General features: G+C 47.0%; 2 protein-coding genes across 24 annotated transcripts in view; one reads left to right on the top strand and one right to left on the bottom strand.

Moving 5' to 3' along the window:
- NLGN2 (neuroligin 2) overlaps positions 1 to 6,714 on the bottom strand; it is an 18,304-nt gene extending 11,590 nt beyond the window's left edge. For 3 of the 9 annotated variants that reach the window (XM_020966523.2, XM_078155624.1, XM_078155625.1), the window contains exons 1-2: positions 5,063 to 5,813; positions 1,552 to 3,853 (exon numbers count right to left, since the gene is read on the bottom strand). In XM_020966523.2, coding sequence (XP_020822182.2) covers positions 1,552 to 1,993 — 442 coding nt within the window. In that variant the 5' untranslated portion in view covers positions 1,994 to 3,853; positions 5,063 to 5,813. Of the gene's footprint in view, positions 1 to 1,551; positions 3,854 to 5,062; positions 5,814 to 6,425 lie in introns of those variants that run through there. The other 6 variants (XM_078155623.1, XM_078155619.1, XM_078155621.1 and 3 more) reach the window with 6 other exon arrangements.
- LOC110194321 (transmembrane protein 256) lies at positions 5,943 to 20,921 on the top strand. Of its 15 annotated transcripts, none has more exons than XM_078155637.1 (11): positions 5,943 to 6,236; positions 7,512 to 7,543; positions 7,886 to 7,966; positions 13,731 to 13,797; positions 14,230 to 14,271; positions 14,690 to 14,895; positions 15,478 to 15,520; positions 17,224 to 17,444; positions 17,739 to 17,900; positions 19,373 to 19,534; positions 19,746 to 20,921. In XM_078155637.1, the coding sequence occupies exons 1-11, from the start codon at positions 6,050 to 6,052 to the stop codon at positions 19,806 to 19,808; spliced, it is 1,266 nt and encodes a 421-aa protein (XP_078011763.1). In that variant the 5' UTR covers positions 5,943 to 6,049; the 3' UTR covers positions 19,809 to 20,921. The 15 variants fall into 15 exon arrangements, with proteins under 15 accessions (XP_078011763.1, XP_078011758.1, XP_078011760.1 ...); XM_078155641.1 differs by lacking the exon at positions 5,943 to 6,236 and adding an exon at positions 6,807 to 6,890; XM_078155631.1 differs by lacking the exon at positions 5,943 to 6,236 and adding an exon at positions 6,940 to 7,104.

Genomic DNA, 20,921 nt, shown 5'->3' with positions numbered 1-20,921 from the left:
GTAGATTGTGTGTCTGGAGCAGTAAGTTATGAAGATGTTGGAGATATTCTTGTTCTATTGGGAATGATGGCAATAAACTACATATATGTGTATGAAGATTATTAGGGGTAGATATTGTGTGTGTATGGGGGCATTTGTGTGCAAGGGGATTGATGGGTACTGTCAGAAACAATATTGGGGGGTAAATTATATGGGTTTATGGTGTAAGTGGTGAATTGTGTGCCTGTAAGGGGGATGCTAGGGATTCTTTGTGTGAATATGAGATATTAGGGATAAATTGTGTGACCAAGTGGATATCAGTGGTAAACAGTATGTGTACTGGGAATGTGGCGGAATTGTTTATGTGTGTTAGGAAATAAATTATATGCATGTATGGTAAGTAATAGAGTAGATTGTGTGCATACAGGGGAGTACTGAATAGCAACAGTTAATAGGGGCTATGATGTATGTTTAAGGAGATATGAGGGTAGATAGAATATTGGAGAAGGTGGAGGATCAATTGAACTTGCCTCTCAGGTAGTATTGGAGGGGATGTAAATTAAATAGTGTATATGGGAATTAGATTTTGTAAATGCATGGGATTAAGTTGTGTGGATGCACAGGTAATTTTGGGAATAGACAATCTCTTTGGAGAGATTGTCAAAGATAGTTTGTGTACATGTGTCAGGGGTGTTGGGGATAGATGATATATGAGGGTTGGGGTGGTTTGTGTCAGGAAGTCAGAAAGCATTTATCTAGTCTTAATCTAGATAGTTGGAAGTTGGATTGTCTAGAGATCATTTAGAGAGTGAATTGTGAATGTTCAGCTAGGGGTCAGTGGGGTTTGGCCCTATGACATGATATTTAGAGAGTATTTTCTGCTTCCTTGATGAAGAGGGTATTGAGGATTGATTTTTGAGCCCAGGGTTGGTATTTTCTCTTAAAGGTAATAATTAGTGGGATGTGTCTGATTCAGGGGGTTACTTGCTCTTGGAGTGGGTAAGTAGTTTAGAAAATGCCTATATCCTTCAGGAATATTTGGCTGGGGAGGCAGGACAGTTGGAAGCAGGTAGAGGAGGAAGGAGAGGGAAATGGAAAGGGAGAAAAATCATCTTTATCAAATGCTGTGGTTTTCTCTTTAGGATAGTAGAGGGCTCAACTGGCCAATATTTGTTTATGAAGTGAGTATATATGGAAGTGTAGGGCGTATGTATATAATATGCTCTGGGAGTGTTGACACATGTATGTGCATAATATGCTTTGGGATTTGCTGTGTGATGCATGTATGGGAAATGTTTGAGTTTATTTTCTGGGATAGGGATGTGGTATAAGACGTGTATGGGAACACATAACTATATCTGAAAGAGAGAGAGAGAAAGAGAGAGAGAGAGAGAGAGAGAGAGAGAGAGAGAGAGAGAGAGAGAGAGAGAGAGAGAGAGAGAGAATATATGATTATTTGCCTTGATGAAAAGGTGCCTGTGGGTGGAGTATGGGATCTGTGCATGAAGGGGCATGTGTGTGTGTCAGATCTAGGGAAGGGGGCAGATTTGTACCACCAGTCTCTGCCCTTACCATCCTCAGTGGGCACGTAGAGGTTGAGGTACAGACAGTCCTCACTCTGGTTCTGCACGTAGCCAGCGGCAGCCTCCAGGTTGTCCGTGAACCAGACCGGGAGCATGATGGCTGGGAGGGCGCCGTGGAGGTTCTGGGGGCAGGCAGGCGGGAGGGCGGTAGCGTTCCTCACCCCAGGCCAAGAGGCTGGTGCCTCAGGGGGCTGGAAGCGTCGGGCCCCCAGAGGGGGTGTGGCGTAGGGGACCCCCAGGAACTGCATCACTGGGCCCAGGATCTCGTTGTTGAGTTCTCTACGAACTCCCCGCACACGCCCATACGCGGTGCCAACCACTGGGAATCGTTCCTCCCCAGCCCCAGGACCCCCTGGGATACCGCCTATTGGACCCCCTCCGCCCCTTTGAGCCCCCACCAGCCCCACCAGACACAGCACCAAGAGCCACATGCTGATTGGGGGGGACCCCCCTCCCTCCCTGGGATCCCCCCCCTCGGAGAGAGAGAGAGTAGGGGGGGGGAGAGGGAGGGAGATCCCCCCCTCTCCCCAGGGGGAAGGATGGGGAGGGGGAAAAGGGGGAAGGAAAGGGGGCAGGGAGGGAGGGGAAGTTAGATAGGGAAGAAGAGAGGTCTGTTGCGCTCCATGGAGAGAGCAAAGGGTGGGGAATGGGGGGGTAGATGGTAAGTGGGGGAAGACGGCAGGACCTAGAAAGAGATAAAACAACAGGCTTGGGGATGGAGAGATAGAGGGATACAGAAAAAGAAAAACAGGAAGAGGGAGGGATATAGAAGCAAAAAAAAAGACAAGAAACAGAAAGGAAGAGAGGATTAAGATAGAAGCAAAATAGGAGGGGAAACAGAGAGAAGAGACAAGTGGTTAGTTAGAACTCAGGTTCTGCATTACTTCCATCCCTCCCACCAACCCCTCAACCCTACCACCCCCAGAACAGATACAGGGCAAGAGATAAGAGGAGCCAGGTCATGGTCAATAGGAAGGAGCTCAGGTCAGCATAGTCTAAGGTCCCTGAATCCCTACAGCACAACTCTTCGGGATTAGGGATTCAGGTCCCCTAAACATAGGGCCTCCATACTTCCTAGTTCTGGCTTCTCTCAGGGACTGGGGTGTCCAGGTTTACTTATACACACACACACACACACACACACACACACGTGTTGGTCTGGGGGAGGAGAGAAATAGACTTGAAAGAGAAAATAAAAATACCAATTCATTAATTAGCAGGAAGTGGTGGTTTGTTTATCTGTGTTAATTACTTTGGAGCTATAATTTAACCACCACAGCAAACTCCCCATTCCCACCCTTGCTCTGAGGTAGTGGCTGGGACCCAGGTTTTCAACCCCCAGCTTCTTTTCTTCTCTATCCCTCAGTACCCAAGGGGACTTAGGTATCCAGCCCTCCAGCTGTCACCTATCTTCTTTCACATAGCTGCCTTCTTTTCTCTTTCCCCTAAAGTTCAAGGGTTTCTGGTGAGTTAGTGACTGGACAGCTGAAAGCCTGGATCTTCTGACTGGGGAGGAGGGTTTATATGGGGGGTGGGGGGCAATTTCTGGGGAAAGATGTGTGATCCTGGTACTGGTTGCCAGGACAACTGGATGCTGCCCCGCAATGTTACCGCGGCAACCAGCTGCAGCTTTAACCCTGGAAGGAGGCTAGGGGGTGGAAAAGGGGGGCATGAAGGGCTTTGAGACCAGAGATACTGGGGTCTCTACTAGAAACCGGGGTTGGAGGAGTAAGAGTGGAAAAAACCCAAGGACTGGGACACCAGACTCCTGGGTCTCTCCCACCCTTAGAGCTAAAATAAAAGAGCCTGTATTGTGGGGGGGGGAGGAGTTCGGGGGTGCCAGAGAGGCCTGAAGGCCCCGCCTCTTGCCCCCCTTGTTGGCCAATCCTAGTATAGCACTAGTGACCCAGGCCTGCAGACTCTGGTGAATAGGTAGGGAGGGGGAACTACTTATGCTGGAATGGTGGGGGGTGGGGTAGAAGGCTTGAGATGAACACAGCAACTGCCCCTTGACAGTGTTAGTCTCTGTTCACCCTACTCTTCTAGGTCACCTCCCCTCCAAAAAAAAGAACTGAAGGTTCCTTACTGGCACTGGGGTTGCAACCTACATGTTTCACCTATCCCTCCACCTCAATCTAGTATTCCACTTCTGTATTGGCTCCAAATCTAGCCTTTCCTCCTTTCTAGGGCTCAGACAACCAGCCTATTTGCCTCCCTTACCTCTCCTCTCCCAGTTCACTAAGATGGAACGAATTATCACATAATATTTGTGGGTAAAGCACCTGGGTCCCCTGAAAAAAAGCAGGATTTAGGGAAGGGGGGAAATCCAGACACCTGGGTGATTCTTACATACTCTTTCTTCCCCTCCCCTCCCACTGCCAAAGCTGTTTGCTGACAAGGAGATTTCTTTGGGTCATTTTCAGAGCCAGGAATGTTTGCATGCCTGCCAGACCAGCTCTCTCTGCAGGTGTCAATTTATTCTGGAGATGAGGATACTGAAATCCCCAATACCACTCCAGTCCTATTCCTTTCCCACCTCACCTTTCCTTACCCCACCTCCCCAACTCACTGTTCTGTTCTTTAGGACCCTGCCCTCTCCTGGTATTTCATATCCCAACTCACTTGGGTCTTGTTTCACTGCTCTCCATCCCCACCATTCAGTTACTTCTCCACTCCCCAATCTCTCTCTAGTTCTCCCTGCTTCTCCTTCTGCCTCCTTCCCATCCCATCTCCCCATCTTTGTTTCTTTTTCTCCCTTACATCTCTCCCTCCCACTCCTTCCATCTTCCAACACTTCTGATCTCCATCGGTCTCATCCCTTTTCTACCTACATCCTTTTCCTCCCTCTCCTTCATCCCTCTTCCCCTTCTTTCTCCATCTTTCTCTCTTTCCCTCCATATCTCTATGCATTTCCCCCTGCATCTTCCTTTTGCCTTAATCTGTCCCCATCTCTCTCTCCTGCCCAATTTCTTTCTCCATCTCTTTCTCATCTCTTTCCCCTTCCTTTCTGCCAATATCTCCCTCCTATCTCCTTCTCCTCTATTTCTTACACTCATCTCTCTCCTATCTCTCTCTTCCCATCTTATGTCTCCATTTCTCTTCCAATCTTTCTTCCCCACCCCCCTTCTCTTTTTCAATCTCTCCCTCCCTCCCTCCCTCCCTCCCTCCATCACCTGCTCAGGCCTGACTCCCCAAACCCAAAGGGAGTTGGGAGGCAGGGGTTCAGGCCTCAGCCCCCTCCCCTGCAGTGGAGAAATGGATTGGCCAGGAAGGGGGAGGAGGAGGGGGAGATGGGAACACACGGGGTCTGTGGGCCCATTGAAAGGATCATTCATGGGCTGGAGAGAGAGAGAGACAAAGAGACAGAGACAAAGTGACCAAGACCAAGAAAGAGAGGGAGAAATGAAGATACAGAGATACAGGGACTGAAGATGGCTAGAGAGAGATATGCAGAGACAGGCACACGGCAGACCCTCTGGGGCCCCTCCCCAGTCTCTTACCTGCCTCAACCCCGGGGCCGTGGCTTCTCCATCAGGGGCTCGGAGTGGGGGAGGAGGGAGGCAGATAGGGTCCTTAGGGGTGCAGGGGCCTTAGAGCCTCCAAACCCGGCAGACCGGGCCCCCGCCCACAGCGCCTCACCCTACTGGGGAGGGGGATTACCCCAAGCCCCGGGGGCGGGCCAGAATCCAGTCGATTCCCAGGGAGAGGAGAGGTAGGGTACGAGGCCAGGGAAAGGAGAAGCAGATGCCCGCCTAGGAGGGGGCTGGGAACCAGGAATCCCGCAGCGGGGGTTGAGTACGATGGATTGGAGACCGCTGGATCCCTGGAGATATTCGAATGGGGCTGGGGGCGTCTCCCGATAGGACTTGATTGAGGAAGAATTGAAAATGGGGAGAAGGTGGAGGATCTCACGGATCCTGAGAGATCAGGGATGGGGGGGGAATAGTCTCCGGAGATCCTAAGGGATCTGAGGGCTGTCGGGAAGGCCCCACGCTGAATCCTCTGAACAGGAGGGAATTAGGTCGGAATCCTTAGGAAGGAGGAGGAGGAATCCACTCGGTCTCGAGTAAGGGGGAAGAAAATCCAGGGGAGATCAGAAAAGGTCGGGTTTTGGGTCCCTTGCCGACCTCCCCAACCCTGGGCTAGGGGGTTGGGAGCTGGGTTCCAGAGATCCTGGGATTGGGGAAGGCAGAGCGGGGACGGTGTCCCTCGGGGGATGGTGGAGGTAGAGGAGAGGAGTGGTGGGGGAAGCGCTTAGCTGCTGGGCGGCCCGAACTCCTGGTTCTGCGAGCCGGGGCCCGCCCGCCCCTCGTCCATCCCAGCCCGAGAGTGATGAGCCGCCGGCGGAGCAGCCGCAGCAGCCACGCGCGTCACAGCCCAGCTGCCTCCCCCTCCCCTCTCCCTCCCCCCAACCCCGCTCGAGCTCGCTACTTCCCTCCCTCCCTTCTCTTTCCCCGGCCTACAGAGCCTTGCATCCCCTCACTCTGATGTTCTCTCTCCCTCCACCCATCCCTTCCCTTTTTCTTCGCTTCCGCCTCACTGCTTCTCTCCCATCCCCCCTCCCTTTCCTCCTTCCTCTCCTCCCCTACCCCAACTTCAGGTACCCCTCGCCTCTTCTCCCCACTTTGGCCCCACCTCTCCCAGGCCTTTTGCTCCTTCAGAGACCATGGAGAGGTAGTGGAAATGGGGGTCAGGGATGCAGGTGGAAGAAAGGAGTGAAAGGGGGGAGGGGCGGTGACAGATAGAAATCTAGAGGCATCGAAGAGGCTGAATGAACCTAGTCCGACTAAGAGCAGAGAAGGAGGTGAGGAGAGGAGGAAGCGCGAGACAGGTGGGGCTTAAGTAAGAAGATGCAAGGGGTACCTGGGGTTGGGGTGGGGGTGGCTCCCTCTTCTGGACACTTCTCCCCCTGCCCTAGGCGCTGGTTTGGCCCTGGAGATCTGGGCTGTGGGGAGGCCGGGACGAGGGAGCCTGGGTGTGGTTTCTAGTAAATTTGGGTGGGGGGCAATGCTAGCCAAGCAGGGGGAGCCCAGGAAAAAAATAGACCTCCAGGTCTCTAGAGGCAGGGAGGAGGAGCCCTATAGGCAGGGACCAAAATCGTCTGTCCAAAGGTAGGCAGGGTTTGCAGCACACGAGGCGGGGCCAGTGGGAGTAGGTGGGGCTATGAGGGAGTGATTTTGGACCTTGAGTCCAGCCCTAGGTGGTGTCTCTTCTCTTCCACCCGCCCCTTGCCCACCTCCTAATTGGTTTTCAGTTCTTCCGCCCGCAGGGCACCTGCGCCATTCACCAGCAGCTTCACAATCTTTTCAACTTGGTTGAGGGGTGAAGGTGGTAGACGCTAAAATTAACGCAGCCAGGATTGGGCAGTGGAAGAACTTATTTGCATAGACGATTGGGATTGGCTAGATTCTCGGGTCTGTGGTCCGGAATTCCTAAATTCTGTGACCTTCTACTGCCATGGCTGGACTGGGTGCTGCTTTCCGCCGCTTAGGCGCTGTGTCCGGAGCCAGTGCCTTGGGGTTGGCCAGTTACGGGGCTCATGGTCAGGGGGCCGGGCCGGGGTTTAAATTATGGGTATAGAGCTGAGGTGGAGAGGGCCGGGAGCAGGGGTCTGGAAGTGGGTGACTTCAAAGGGTCAAGTGGGTAGAAGCTGGGAGCTGGGCGGACTAAAACTGGTGGAAGGTGGACTTAACTGGTCTGGTTCGAGCCTGCCCTCGACCACTTTTATGGGTTAGTTTTCGAAGCAAAAGACCCTTCTCCAACCTACCGAGTCTCACTACGATTGGCCACTCTGACTGTCAATTTACTGCTTCTGCCTAATCAGAAGCCGGCAAGGGGCCCGTTTGAAGGACCCCTTTATCCCAGGCTGGCAGGTTAGGTGCGGTCACGATTTCATAAAGTGCTTGGATTTGGCAGGTCGGTATTAATTTTTGCTGTTATCTTTTACAGGTGCGAACATCCAGGACCCATATCGTAAAGAGGTAAAAGAGCTGCCCTACCTTTGCTGCTGGCCTAGGCCTTAGGGGGTGGGGGGAGTTGATGATGACCCTAATATGTGTAGAGTTCCCAAGAGAAAAGGAGCACTGGAGTCTCAGTTACTTGGGCCACCAAAAGAACTGGGGTTGGGGAAGTCGAAATGTGTTGGAGTCTACCTGCCCTATGCTCTGTGGGGCAGGGGCCATGGAGACCTGGTTATTTCTTAGAGAAGGTGGGAATACGGACTTCAATATAACAGGGAACCTTTAAGGGAGTGGAGAGGGAACTGTAAATCTATATAAATTCCTGAGAAAAATGCAGTTCTTGCATTTTCTTTCATTTTCTAGCTTTTTGAGAAAACCAACAAACACCACTTCTTCCACAGTCTGGCTCTGCTCTGCGTCCCCCTCTGTAGCAAGCAGATTTGGGTAAGTTTCAGGGTGCCTGCAAGCCTATTCATCCTCTACCCTGCCCAGAATGTCCTCCCCACCAAAAGAGTTATCTTTATTGGGGGAGTGAATGTTGTAACTGGGCAGGGCTGGAGGCACAAGTCAAAGAGACTGAAGGAGAGTATGGAGGGATGAGTCATAGGCTGAGGACCTGTGGGAACATTCCTATATCACAGGAGGAACAGAGCTGGTGTAATCCCCAATCCCAGTTCCTGCACTTCAGAGCTTCACATGTCTGTCTTCTCCTTTACTCCCAGGCTGGGACTCTGCTTACCTCTGGGATCTCCTTCTTCTGTGGCAGCTTTTACTACCAGGCCCTGACAGGAGACACCATGGCAATGCCCATTGCCCCTGTGGGGGGCTCCCTGCTTATTCTTGGCTGGCTTGCCTTAGCTCTTTAATCTTCCCCTATATTATCCCACCCAACCAGTCTTCAGACTAACCTCTTTAGGCATGATGCAGCAAACCTGTTTTTGTAAGGGTACTCCAGTTGTTCCTGGGAGAAGCCACCAACTGATGGGATGCTGGGGAACTTGATTTCTCCATCTTTGCTGGTGTTTTGTTTGGAAATTGGGAGTGAGAAGAAAATTAAAAATGAAATGCAGAAAACTTTGGCATCTTTATTAATCCCACCTGGGTAGCAGGGTGTGGGAGGAATCTGACCTGAGGGACTCTTATTTATATTCTTTCCTTTGGTAATCTCATCTACTAGGCTGGCTTCATCTGTTACCTTTATATCAACCTTAGTTTTCTTGTCAGCTCTGATAAATTCATTTCCTAACATTACACAAATAACTCCTATTAATCTCTCCCTGACTCCAATCCCATATCACCAACTCCCTGCTAGGTATGTCTACATTTCTAAACTGAGCATGGCTAAAACAGAATCTTTCCCCAAAACACATCACTTCTTCAAATTTCCCATTAAGGGCAGCACCATCTCCTAGATATCCAAGTTTGTAGTCTTAAAGTCATCTTTGTCATTTCCTTCTCCCTCAACCTCCATATTGAACTGCCAAGTCTTGTCAATTGTACCTCATTGACCTCTCTCTTATTCATCCCCCTCTTCCTGCTCAAACTGCCACTAACTCAGGGCTTCATCACCTTCCATTAGACTATTGTGATAGTCTCCTTATTTGGTCTTCCTGATTCCAATCTCTCTTTTCTTCAATCCTTTCTTCAGGTAGCTCCCAAAATAATCTTTAGTTCAAACAAGTACCTGCTACGTGCAAGGTACTGTGTCTCAGTGTCCTCTTTGTAAAGTGGATTGGATAAGATGATCTTTGAGGATCTGTCCTGTTCTGACATTCTATGGATCTACAGCTAAAGCCAATATACTCATCTTCCTTCCAATCTGTTACCGATTCTACCATTTTGAAAGTCAAGGCTGAAATCTTGGCATTTTTGCTTCCTTTCTCACCTACTTCCAGGCACCAAGTCTTGTCCATTCTGTTTTCAAAATATCTCCAGCAAACAGCCCCTGCCATCCACCAGCCTACATATTATTGTGGGTAGGGGTAGGGAGAGAATATAACATGTGCATAAATGAATTTATTAAAATTAATTTCAAGAAGGAGAGAACATAGACAAGTGGAATGGTGGTAGCTGAGAAAAGCCTTATATAAGACGTAGCGTCTAAACTCTTTGGAAATGAATTCCAAACATAGGGGACTAAGGCACAGAGGAGGCTTTGACTCACCTATTTGGGGTGCCTTGCATGGCCCATCCCTTTCACAGTTTTCCTGCCAAGTTATAGTTGCCTGATTAGCATATCAAGACCTAAACTCAAAGCCCCCTTTTCATCAACCCTTCCATCCTTACCTCAATGGGACTAATTTGGTACGCCAGCTGATTTAGTATCTCTGGCCATGCCTAATCCTCTTGACTAAGGATTGGGGAAAGAGGAAACCGCTCTGACTCTTTTAGTCCCTATAGCAAACTTGGCTTGCCTTATGGCCAGATCTCTAGCTCTACTTTTCACCTGAGGAGTATCCTGATGGGATCCCTTACTCTGCCAGAGCTGTTTCTGGTTGTGAATATATACTAAATAAACCTGTTTGCTTTTCTGCTTTCTGCATCTGCAGTCCATACTGCTTCCTAAGTGCTCCATGGGTATTTCCCTTGCAATTCCCTTCCACCTTGACCTCGTAAGCAGACTAGTCCATAGGGGAGGGACAAACCACATTGCTCTCTTGACTTTCTATAGCATCTAGGACAAAAAGCCTTTTTGGACAGGCATTTTTAAGGTCTCCTATAATCTGTCTCTAACCTGCCCTGACAGCCTTATTTCGCGTTATTCCCCTTCATGTCCTAATCTGTTTTAAAGTGAACTATTAGCTCTTCCCTGAATTTGAATTCCATATCCATCTCTCATTTTTGTGCATTAAACAAGCCCTCTCCTCACCTAGAATATACTCCTTCCAAATTTCAACCTCCCAAAATACTTATCTTTTTTCTAGGCTAGTTATCACTTCCTCAGGTATCATTTCTTCCAGAAGCCTTACTTGTTACTGTTTCCTCAAATTATGCCCCCATATTGTATCCCGTGTTAGAATGTAAGCTCCTTTGGGGAAGTTGGAACTGTTTCATTTTTGTCTTTTATATGCTCGGGACCTATAGTGTCTTAGATATAGTTAGCCTTATTAACATTTGTTGAAGAGAATCTAAGGCATGTCCTTGTGAATTCTACCTCCGCAAAAAAAAAAATGTTTTTACATGCATCCCCTCCTTTCCATTTTTACTGCAACTACCTCATTCTGATGCTCACTCACTCTTATAACTTCAATTCAGTAGTGTTACCACTGCTAGAATAATCAGGTCTAACCATGTCATTCCTCTTCTGAAAAACCTTTAGCGACTCCCTAAGGGCTACTACATAAAGTCCAAACTCCTTAAACTAGCATTCAAATCCTGCCTACTCTGACTCCAACCTACTTTTCCACCCTTTTCTCATACTAATTCTCCTTCCTATACTCTGTAGTCCATCCAAATTTCTTGAATTTACTCCTACAGTTTTCTGCCTTATTACACTTTTGCTTATGGCATTCCTTTGACCTGAAATGTCCTTTCCCAGCTTCTCTGCCAGTTGACATCCACAGAGGCTGAAGCCACCTCCTCCATGAAGCCTTCCCTTATCTTTCCTTCTCAGGCTGATAGGTAATCTCTTCCTCCTCTGAACCCTCATAGCACTTTGTATTTCTCTCCCACTTATCACACTCAACCTTGATTCCAGTTGGGTTTTTTTTTTGCTGTTGTTGTTTTTTCGTTTGCTTTTTCATGAGGCGGTTGGGGTTAAGTGACTTGCCCAGGGTCACACAGCTAGTAAATGTTAAGTGTCTGAGGCCAGATTTGAACTCAGGTTTTCCTGACTCCAAGGCCAGAGCTCTATCTACTTCGACACCTAGCTGCCCCACCAGTTGTTTATATTCAAATGACAGATGTCCCCTAACAGACTATATTTATGGTTTTATTAATCTTTATGTCCTACCACATCGGCCTCCAGCACAGTGCCTGCACTTAGTAAGTGCTTAGTAAATTTGAATGCACGTAATTGTAAATGAAAATGGGCCACAGAAATGGAGACAAAGGCTAGGATCCTAGAGATATTTTAAAGGCAGAATGGACAAGATTTGGTAATTGAAGATGGTGGGAAAAGAAGGGGAAAAAGACACCAACATTGTAAACAATTTTGACTTTTAAAATGGCAGAATCAGTAATAGTCTGAAAAGGAAGATGAAGATATTGGCTTTAGATGTATCCATCAGCCAATCAAGAAGTATTTATTAAATAGCTACTATGTATCAAACACCATTCTAAGTGCTGGGAATACAGATACAAAAAATGAAACAATTCCTACTCTGAAGATGCTTGCTTTGTATGGGGGAAATTACAACATGTACACATATGTAAGAAATCAGGTATTGGCATTCCTCCTACCCCTGCCCCCCATTCACAGTTAACATTGAGGGATGTTATCACAGGTTAATCACAGAGGTGTTAATGAGGTAACATGATGTTCACACCAGTGAGAACACTTTCTCTGATGCAATTAAAGGGAGCCTGGCCATTGGATGAGCAAGATGAGGTGATACATCAAATGAGATAATGCTTGTAAAAAAGAAATTAGCTAATAGCTGTAATAATAATAGCTAACATTTGCATAGTGCCTACTATGCGCCATGCACTGTTCTAAATTCCTTGCAAAAACATTTCATTTGATCTTAACAACCAGTCTGGGAGGTAGGTGCTATTTATTATCCCCATTTTAAAGTTGAGGAAACTGAGGCAAATGGATGTTAACTTGCCCAGGGTCACACAACTAGGGCAGATGGGAACTCAGGTCTTTTTGATTCCAGGGCTTCCTGGTTTAGCACAGCCTATATACATGCTTATCCCCTCCCCCCTTCCCCTATACAAGTATGTATTGGATAAAAACAATATAAATACAAGGTCGTTAAATATAAAGTAGTCAAAAAGGAAGGGCCCTTGCAATTGGGAAGGTCAGAAAAGGCTTTCTGTGGTACCTGAGCCAAGAGAATTCTGTGTAGATTCAGAATATCAGAACTGGTAGGGACCTCAGTGACAATTTGCCTAGTCTATTTTACAGAAAAGACCACTGAAGTGCAGAGAAAGGAAGCAACTTTATCATATATATCTAGTTAGAGCCTCCAAAAGCCCAGGTTTCCAAATTTCCATTCAGATGTGTACACTACCTCCCTTTGAGTTTTTAGTAAAGATGAAACAACCTAAGGGAGTCTGTGGGATAGGGGAAGTATGGGTCTCACATGTGTGAGGTAAGGACCAGAGGTGCAGATATGGGTGTGGGAAACATGCGCATAGTAGGTGCTTAATAAATGTTGGTTGATTGATGCACGCATAAGTGGTAACTGATGCCATATGAGAGGAGCCGGTTAGGAAGGGGTTCAAAAAACATGAAACGGTTTCAGGGAGGTCGTAGTTCCTGCATTTACCAGGAGGGGGCGCTGCGGTCATGTGGTGGAAGTGTATGTGTGTGCCTAGTGTGGTGACCCTTCCAAACCACAGTAACTTTTTCCATTAAACCCACTCCCTTCCCTTCGCAGTATCCGTACCCCGCCCTTCCACTTTAGGGCTAGTTAATTTGCATATCAGCACCCAATACCTTAGAGTTGGCTGATTCGCATATGGTGGAGTAGGCCCCATAGAAGCCTCCACCCCCACCCCAATCCCATTGGATGCCATTTTCCAGCAGAAGAGGCTGGCCCTGACACTTTCAGCGCTCCCGCTCTACCCGGCGAGAGCATGTGCTAAATAAATGCAGCTTGACTGATTCATGCCTCACACTTGTGTTTCTCCCCCTCCTCCCGCCTCCCCACTACCTAGAATGACTCATTAAGCATGAACCAAGGTGCCTATGGGCGCTACCAAAACAGGCCACCTCCTGATGTCTGCGGCCCAGTTGCTTTAAGGTTTGGCCGCTAGAGATCACAGGATCATAGATTTAGAGCAAGGAATCCGCAGAGGAGGAAGAGATAGGCTGGGGGCGGGGAGGGACTGTCTTTCAGTCTGTTCTTTCCTTTCGGCCTTTCACTTTTTCATCCTCTCTCCCTTCCGTTTCTATTCTCCCAGTTGTTAGAGAAGATCCGGAAAGAGTTGGGGGGGAGGGCTCAAAGAAAGCAGCTGCGTGTCCTCTCCTCTCCCACCCTGCCTGGGGTGGGGTGGGGGGGTCTGCATTAGTGATCGGGCCTCCTTTCCCAAAACCTAGGCGGAAGGTTTCGAACGGATCTGGATACAGTTTACCCCTCCGGAATTGAACAGCCGGAGCCCGCCTGGTACCTCCCGCAGTTCTGGGGAGTAGGGGCTGCTTTACTGTAAGCGGTGGAGAAGAGGCGTCCGATTAGGGCGGGTAGGGAAGTGGAGCAGGGCGGGATCTCCAGGGGGGAGGAGAAGAGAACAAAGAGACTGGGAGAGTGGAGGGAGCTGGGACTGGTGTGGCTGGGACCCAGGCGTTCCAGGACTCTGGGTCTCTTGTAGAGCTTCTTCTTTTTCTTCTTCTACTCCCTCCCTCCTCCCTCCCATCTACCCACTCCCAGTCCCACGCGGGCATCTCAGATTCCTGAGTCCACTTTTCCTGTTTCTCTGAGTAAGCCTCAGTCGACCCGCCTTTCTCTTGGTCCTTGATTTGTGCCTCTGCCTCTATGTGTCTTTGCTCCCCCTCCCTTTTTTCTCTTTACAACTTTCTCCCTTCGGCTCTCTTTCTGTAGAAGACACTCCTCACCGGACACAGACATCCCTCTCCATGGCAGGTAAGGGTATGTTCTATGGAGGTAATTAGGGATTCCTAGGGTAGGGTGGTTACTGGGCAGGGATGGGAGGGATCTTGTCTCTGAGAGATAAGTGAAGGTGGGCTGACCTCCATAAGGCCTCCTGTTAGCCTTCCTTCTCCATCTCTTAACTTTTAGGCTTGGAAGCTGGTGAAGGAGGGAGTGGGATGTCAAGGGAGGCATCTCCTGGGAATGTAGTTAAACTTGCTAGGAAGGGGCCCCTCCCTGCTATGCTCTCATGTTGTCTTTGCTCTACCTCCTTCATCTTTTTCTCCAGGTGTTTTTTTTTCATTTCTTCCTTCCTCTATGTGTTTCCCCTTAGTTTGCTGGGGAGTTTAAGGAAAGTAAGGAAGCCAGTCTACTTCTCACTTCTTCCCTCTTCCATATCACCTTCCTACAGGTTACATACCCCCCAAAGGCTATGCCCCATCACCCCCATACCCAGTGACCCAGTCTGCCTCATATTCCAATCCTGCTCCTGGTCCAGGCCACATTGTCAACCTCTTCCCTTCCCCTGGTCCTGTGGCCCCCCTGGAACCAGAACCAGTTACTGTTCCCTTTCTGCAATTGCCTGGCGTCCCTTCCGGCCTGGAATTCCTTGTACAGGTGAGTTAGAAGTATAAGGGAGGAAGGCTCTGGGATCTGGACCCAAAGTCATTTTCACACACACATTATTTCATTTAATCCTTACAACATGGTGTTAGGTAGGTTAAGTCAAACTATTATGCCCATTTTATGGCTGAGGAAATGGAGAATTTGGGTGGAAAGGATGTAATGGGAATACAAAATTAATTTTATATATGTATTTTATATATAGTCCTTGGTTTCAGGGAGGTTATAGTCTGATAAAAGAGATAAGACTATATTTATGAATAACTTTAATATATGATGTAATGTAATTGACATAAGAGAGATATAAAATGCTAGAGGATAAAAAGGAGAAAAACTTACTTTCGAGAGGTGATTGTGGTACTAGTGAACCAGGAAAGACTTCTGGGAAGAAGAGGCTAGAGTCTTGAAGGATGGATAGGATTTGGACAGGTCGAAGAAGGGAAACTAAGAAATTAGGGGTTTAAGCAAAAAGTGCATGAAAGGGAAAGTAGTAGGAAATAAAACTGGAAATTCAGGCTTTCTTTCTAGCTTCATGGGGTAGCAGAGAAGTGTGTTTGTATGTGTCTCTCTTCCTAGATCGATCAGATCCTGATTCATCAGAAGATTGAGCGGGTGAAAGGTAAGTGGGGTATAATTATGTCAGATATGGAAAATTGATAGATTGGAGAATGGTTGAGGTAGGAGCTGGGAGAGGAAATCTTATGATTGGAAATTGGTAGAATTAAAATGGGGAGAGACTGGACCGTCTTTCTCTAAATCATTATATCATCTCCCCCCAGTTCAACTATCATCGTTAGGCCAGTTACTCCTAGATTTATATATCTAGCCCTACACTCCTTCCTTAGTTATATTCTTTCCTAATAGACAATTGGACATTTCCTTAAAATTTTTTTCATTGATATCTTTTGTTTTTATATTGCCTTCATTCTGCAACATTTTCTTCTCATTTCCCCTACTCAGAGATCAATTCCTTATAACAAAGAATAAAAAAGAAAGGGAAAAAGTGGCAGTTCAGCAAAACTAAGCCACATAGCAACCAAGTCCAACACTGTAGGCATCATTCCACACCTATAACTCCCCACTTCCAAAAAGACAGGGAATTGCAATATATCATATATAATTATAATTACACAATATTCAGTTTCAGTTTCAGTTCAGTTTGTTTTGTCCACTTGCGTTATTGAAGTCACGTGTATTGTTTTCCTGGTTTTGCTTACCTCACTGTGTGTGTGTATTGATCTCAGTCTTGACACGATTCTCTATCTTCACGTTCATCATTTCTTATATCAGAGTGAGATTCCATATTCCTATACCCCATATGGCACATTGCCAATTGGATATCCCATGGGCATCTTAAAAGTCAGCAATTCTCAAACATTATCTCTCCTCTCCCCTCCTCCCCCCACCTCCACTCTTCCTGATATCTTTATTTTATTGAAGGTACCACTGTCCTTGTAGACAAAGTCTCATAAGTGTCCTCTTCTCTCTTACTCTCTATATACAAGCAATTGCCAAATCTTGTTTGTTATACCTCTACCATGCCTCTCCCATTTGTCTCCTCTCCACTCACTGAGCCTTTACCCCAGTACAGGCTCTTGTCACATCTGTCCTTCACTACCACAAGAATTCTCCCAATTGGTCTCTTTGCATCCAGCTTCTCTGCACTCCAATCAACAATTCTGCCAAAGATTTGACCTTGGAATAACAATTCTCCTGTTCAGGAAGTCCCAGTAGCTCCCAATTACCCCTAGGATAACTCTGTTTGTCATTTAAAACCCCTCACACTCTGACTGGTTCTGTCTTTCCTGGGTTATTTCACCTTACTCCCCTTCAGAAACTGTGTTCCAACTAAATTGGCCTACTGTCTGTTCCCTTACAGACAACATTATACCTTTGGTATCCCTGCCTCTTTGTAGGCTTTCTCCCATGCCTAAAATTCCCCCGTACTCAACCTCTAGCTTGTAGAATCTCTAAAATTCCTTCCAGACTGAGCTCAACCTTGTACATGAGGCCTGTCTTGATTTGCCAATTTCTAGTGTTCTTCCCTCACCATCAGAAATTACTCTGCATATATTTGGTATCTACTTATTTCCATGTTGTTTCTTCACAGCCCTCAATAGATTGTAAGCTCCTTGAGGGCAGGAATTATTTCATTTTTGTCCTTGTGTCCTAATCAGCATAATATCTAGTACATAGCAAATGCTTAGTAAATGCTTATTGAATGAGTGAATGAATGAATGAATGAATGAATGAATGGAAGTGGGGCTCAGAAATTCAGTACTAATGTCCATGTATTTGCCTCTCCTTACCTCTTGCTCCTAGCATTTTTTGGCTGGGATGTCTGTAACCGATATGAGCTACATTCTGGAGCAGGGCTACCACTGGGCCAGGCAGTTGAGGAAAGCAGCTGCTGTGCCCGTCTCTGCTGTGGGGCTCGCCGGCCCATGCGTATCCGTGTGGCTGATCCCAGGAACCGTGAGGTCCTGCACTTGATCCGCCCTCTCCATTGTGGGTCCTGTTGCTGCCCCTGTTGCCTTCAGGAGGTGGGCCTGAATGTTTGAGACTTGAGGGGAGCTAGGGTTTGTGCTCAAGGTCTTAGAGGTAGAACCTAAAAGAGCGAGGGGACAAAGATTTGGAAGCTGGGAGGTGGAAGCTACAGCTAGGGATATTGAGGCTGGGGGAGCTAGATTGAGGGTCTGAGAGGCCTTGGGGATAGAGAGCCAGAACCTTGTGGTCTTCTTCTATCATGGGCCCAGGCCCATGAAGAAAACTGGGACCTGGATTGGGGACTGGACAGCTTGGAACCCTGTAGTGATTCTGTCTTCTCATGGCCTTAGCTGGAAGTACAGGCTCCCCCTGGCACAACTGTTGGGCATGTACTGCAGACCTGGCATCCCTTCCTGCCCAAGTTCTCAATTCAGGATGCAGATCGCCAGACACTGCTTCGAGTTGTGGGGCCATGCTGTGCCTGTGGTTGTGGCAGTGACACCAACTTTGAGGTAGGGATTAAGAGACAGGAATTGTGACAGTGAATTTCAGGGAACCAGTGAGAACTCTGAGATTTAATATTGCATGCCACATAAAACAGTGATGTCCCCTTCCATAAACAGAGAAGTACTCAAAAGTCTAACATACTTACCTTGATGACTTAAGATAGTCACCCCTAGAAAGCAAGATGGACACATTGGTATCTCTAATACCAACATCCAAATCCAATATGGCTGCCACTATGATCAAAGATATTTTCCTCCGTATGATGGCAGTCCCTATAGTCTAATGCAGTGGTTACTGCTGTGATGCCACATTGTGACCTTTATGCTGCAACATGCGAACACTTGTCAAAGTGGCTCCTTTCTAGTAATGATATTTTAGGGGACGTGGGAGGAAGGAGAACTTATAGTTTCTGTCTTTTTAGACAAGATCTTTATCCCATCGATACTGGTTTAGCATCCCACTGGTTGTCCAATTACTGCCAGGAAGGAAAACCAGTTTGTAACACTTAAGCTCACAAGCACTGGCATTCAATTGGTTTCGTAAGAAAGTCAATTTGGTAGTTTACAGAGGGATAGGTATCGAGGTAGTTTGCACCATAGGATTATATAGCTTTAGAGCTGGAAGTGCCCCATATAGGCCACATAGTCCAATCCCCTCATTTTACAGGTAAGGCAAATGAGGTTCATAGAAGTTAAGTGATTAACCTTTTTACATTTCATAAATTTAATGTTAAGTATTAATCTAAAAAATTTTTAATTAAAAAAAGGTAACTTACTCATAGAATCACAAGATTTGGAAGCGAATTTAGGCTTGTATCTAGTTGACTCCCTTCACTTTAAGATTAAGAAACTGATACCAGAGTATCAGTAACTAATTACTTAGTTAATCAGTAACTAATTACTCTACATAACTGGTGCAAGATTACATAGGTAGTGTGTAGCAAGATGGATTCAAGCTCAGATTCTGGGGGTACAAAGCTGTGAAACAGCTGCTCTTAGGGAGCTTACAATTTAATAGTGGGATATAGTGTGTACAGAGTAGAATGTTATGGAAGCAGATATCTGGATAAAGTGTTTTAGAAAATGTTTAAGGAGGAAAAGAAAAGGGACAGAGTGGGGCTTGGGATGGCAAAGGCTGTAGTCAAGCTGAATGTGACCATGTTCACCATATCCCTAAACAGAAGAATTCTCTGGGACCCTTAGAATCAGCTCAAAAGCAGTAGCTTTGGTAAATAAAAGAGCTTTGCAACTCTATAATTGTGCTGTAAATGAAGGGAATTAATTGCTCCAAAGAAGTATGAAAATGTTTGAGAGAGGCTGAGATCAACTCCATAAGGTTGAGATTCTCCATAGAACCCTCGTTTTCTTCAGTAATCTGTTGTGAACTTGCTAGGGGACAAGAGGGGGTAGATTCCTCATACAGCAACTAGTCTCCCTCAAACCTCATGGCTCATCAGTTCCCTCCTCCTGGTCATCAGGTGAAGACTAAGGATGAATCACGGAGTGTGGGTCGGATCAGTAAACAGTGGGGAGGCATTGTGCCAGAGGCCCTCACTGATGCAGACCAGTTTGGCCTCCAGTTCCCCCTGGACCTTGATGTTCGATTGAAGGCTGTGCTGCTGGGGGCAGCCTTTCTCATTGTGAGTGTTCATATCCCATGCTCCCTCTTTCTCCTCCTTTGTCTGGGTGTCTTGTTCATCTCAAGGGTGTGGGATTAAGGGTGGATTATGTGAGAAAACAGATGGGCAAATGAAGAAGGACAGTTCTTTGGGAGAACATGGATGGGGATTAAAGGATCATACTGTGTCAGAATCCCTCTTATTGGGTCCCTATTGGCTCCTCCCCGCCCAGGATTACGTGTTTTTTGAGAAGCCAGGAGATGCCAATCCGGGGCCCTCAGTCGTCACCAGTTAGAGGCTGTCCATGTAATCAAAGATAGGTATCCTGGCCACAGAATTCCAAGACGTCTACCACCACCCTGGCCTGGCCCCAGGATCAAAGATGGCCACTGCCACCCTCCAAGATGATGGTGCCTTGAGGAGACAGATCTAGGAGTGGAGGCTAGGGCACGGGTACCCCAAAGAGACTTTGAAAACCTTCATTTTGAAGACTGAGGCTCTATTCCCTACAAGGAGTAAATACGAGAAGAAATGCTGCGTGTGCTGAATGCTAAGGGTTTTTGTTTTAGGCCCCTTCCTCTTTTGGATCCTTCAACGTGACCCCTAACTCCCAGTGATGGCCATCACTACTTCTCATTGATGTCTTGCTCCATAAAGATTATACCATACCATTCTCACTCCGCTTTCCCTGGTAGCCCTCTCCATCCTTCTCTATCCCCTGTTCTATATTTATCCCCAGGCACTAGCCATCTTCCCCTTCCCCTTATTTACATTTTTCTACCTCCTCTGCTCCCGATCTGACTCCATCCTATCTTCCAGCATCATACTATCAAAAGGAAAAATAGATGTAGTGGCTGAGGGATTTTATTATATCAGTAGCACCCCCCACCAAAAAAAAATGCTAGAATCGTAGACCTTTTTAAGTCTTCCTTTTACAAATGAGGAAGCTGAGGTTAAGTAAAAGTAAATTGACCAAAGTCACATAGTGAATTAGTACTGGGGGCAGGGCTCAATCCCAAGTCTTCTGGCTGTTAGGCCAGTGATTTTTTCCCTCTCATTTTACAACATACGTTTTCTTCCTTGGCCAACATAAACCCAATCCCCCTGGAACCCTTCTTGGACCCATGGCACTTTGAGAGGAGACCAGATAATCCTCCTTACATACCCCCTTTTGGGCTGAGGCCCCAGTATCCAACTATCATGTCCTCCAACACCATTTCTCCTGCCCTATCCCAAGCTGGTGCTTATTGCAGCTTTTCTTATGCCTTATTTAACATTTTTCCTCCTCCCTCTTCCTGGGCATCAGGGAGGATAATGTATCTTTGTATGGTGTGTATATATATTCTATGTACATACACACAAATATATATACATATATATAATATTAAAAACTTTCTAACTTTTTGGA

Source organism: Phascolarctos cinereus, unplaced genomic scaffold, assembly GCF_003287225.1.
Source record: "Phascolarctos cinereus isolate Bilbo 61053 unplaced genomic scaffold, phaCin_HiC Scaffold_5;HRSCAF=322, whole genome shotgun sequence".
Lineage (NCBI taxonomy): Eukaryota > Metazoa > Chordata > Mammalia > Diprotodontia > Phascolarctidae > Phascolarctos > Phascolarctos cinereus.
The sequence above is the reverse complement of the archived record's forward strand: the minus strand, read 5'-3'. Positions and strand labels throughout refer to the sequence as shown.

Bases quoted from the DNA above. Each gene is read 5' to 3' on its own strand.
- LOC110194321 (XM_078155637.1), top strand. From the start codon at position 6,050: ATGTTCTCTCTCCCTCCACCCATCCCTTCCCTTTTTCTTCGCTTCCGC. The intron at 14,896-15,477 runs GTGAGTTAGAAG...CTCTCTTCCTAG, and splicing joins GCCTGGAATTCCTTGTACAG to ATCGATCAGATCCTGATTCA. The intron at 17,901-19,372 runs GTAGGGATTAAG...CCTGGTCATCAG, and splicing joins GCAGTGACACCAACTTTGAG to GTGAAGACTAAGGATGAATC.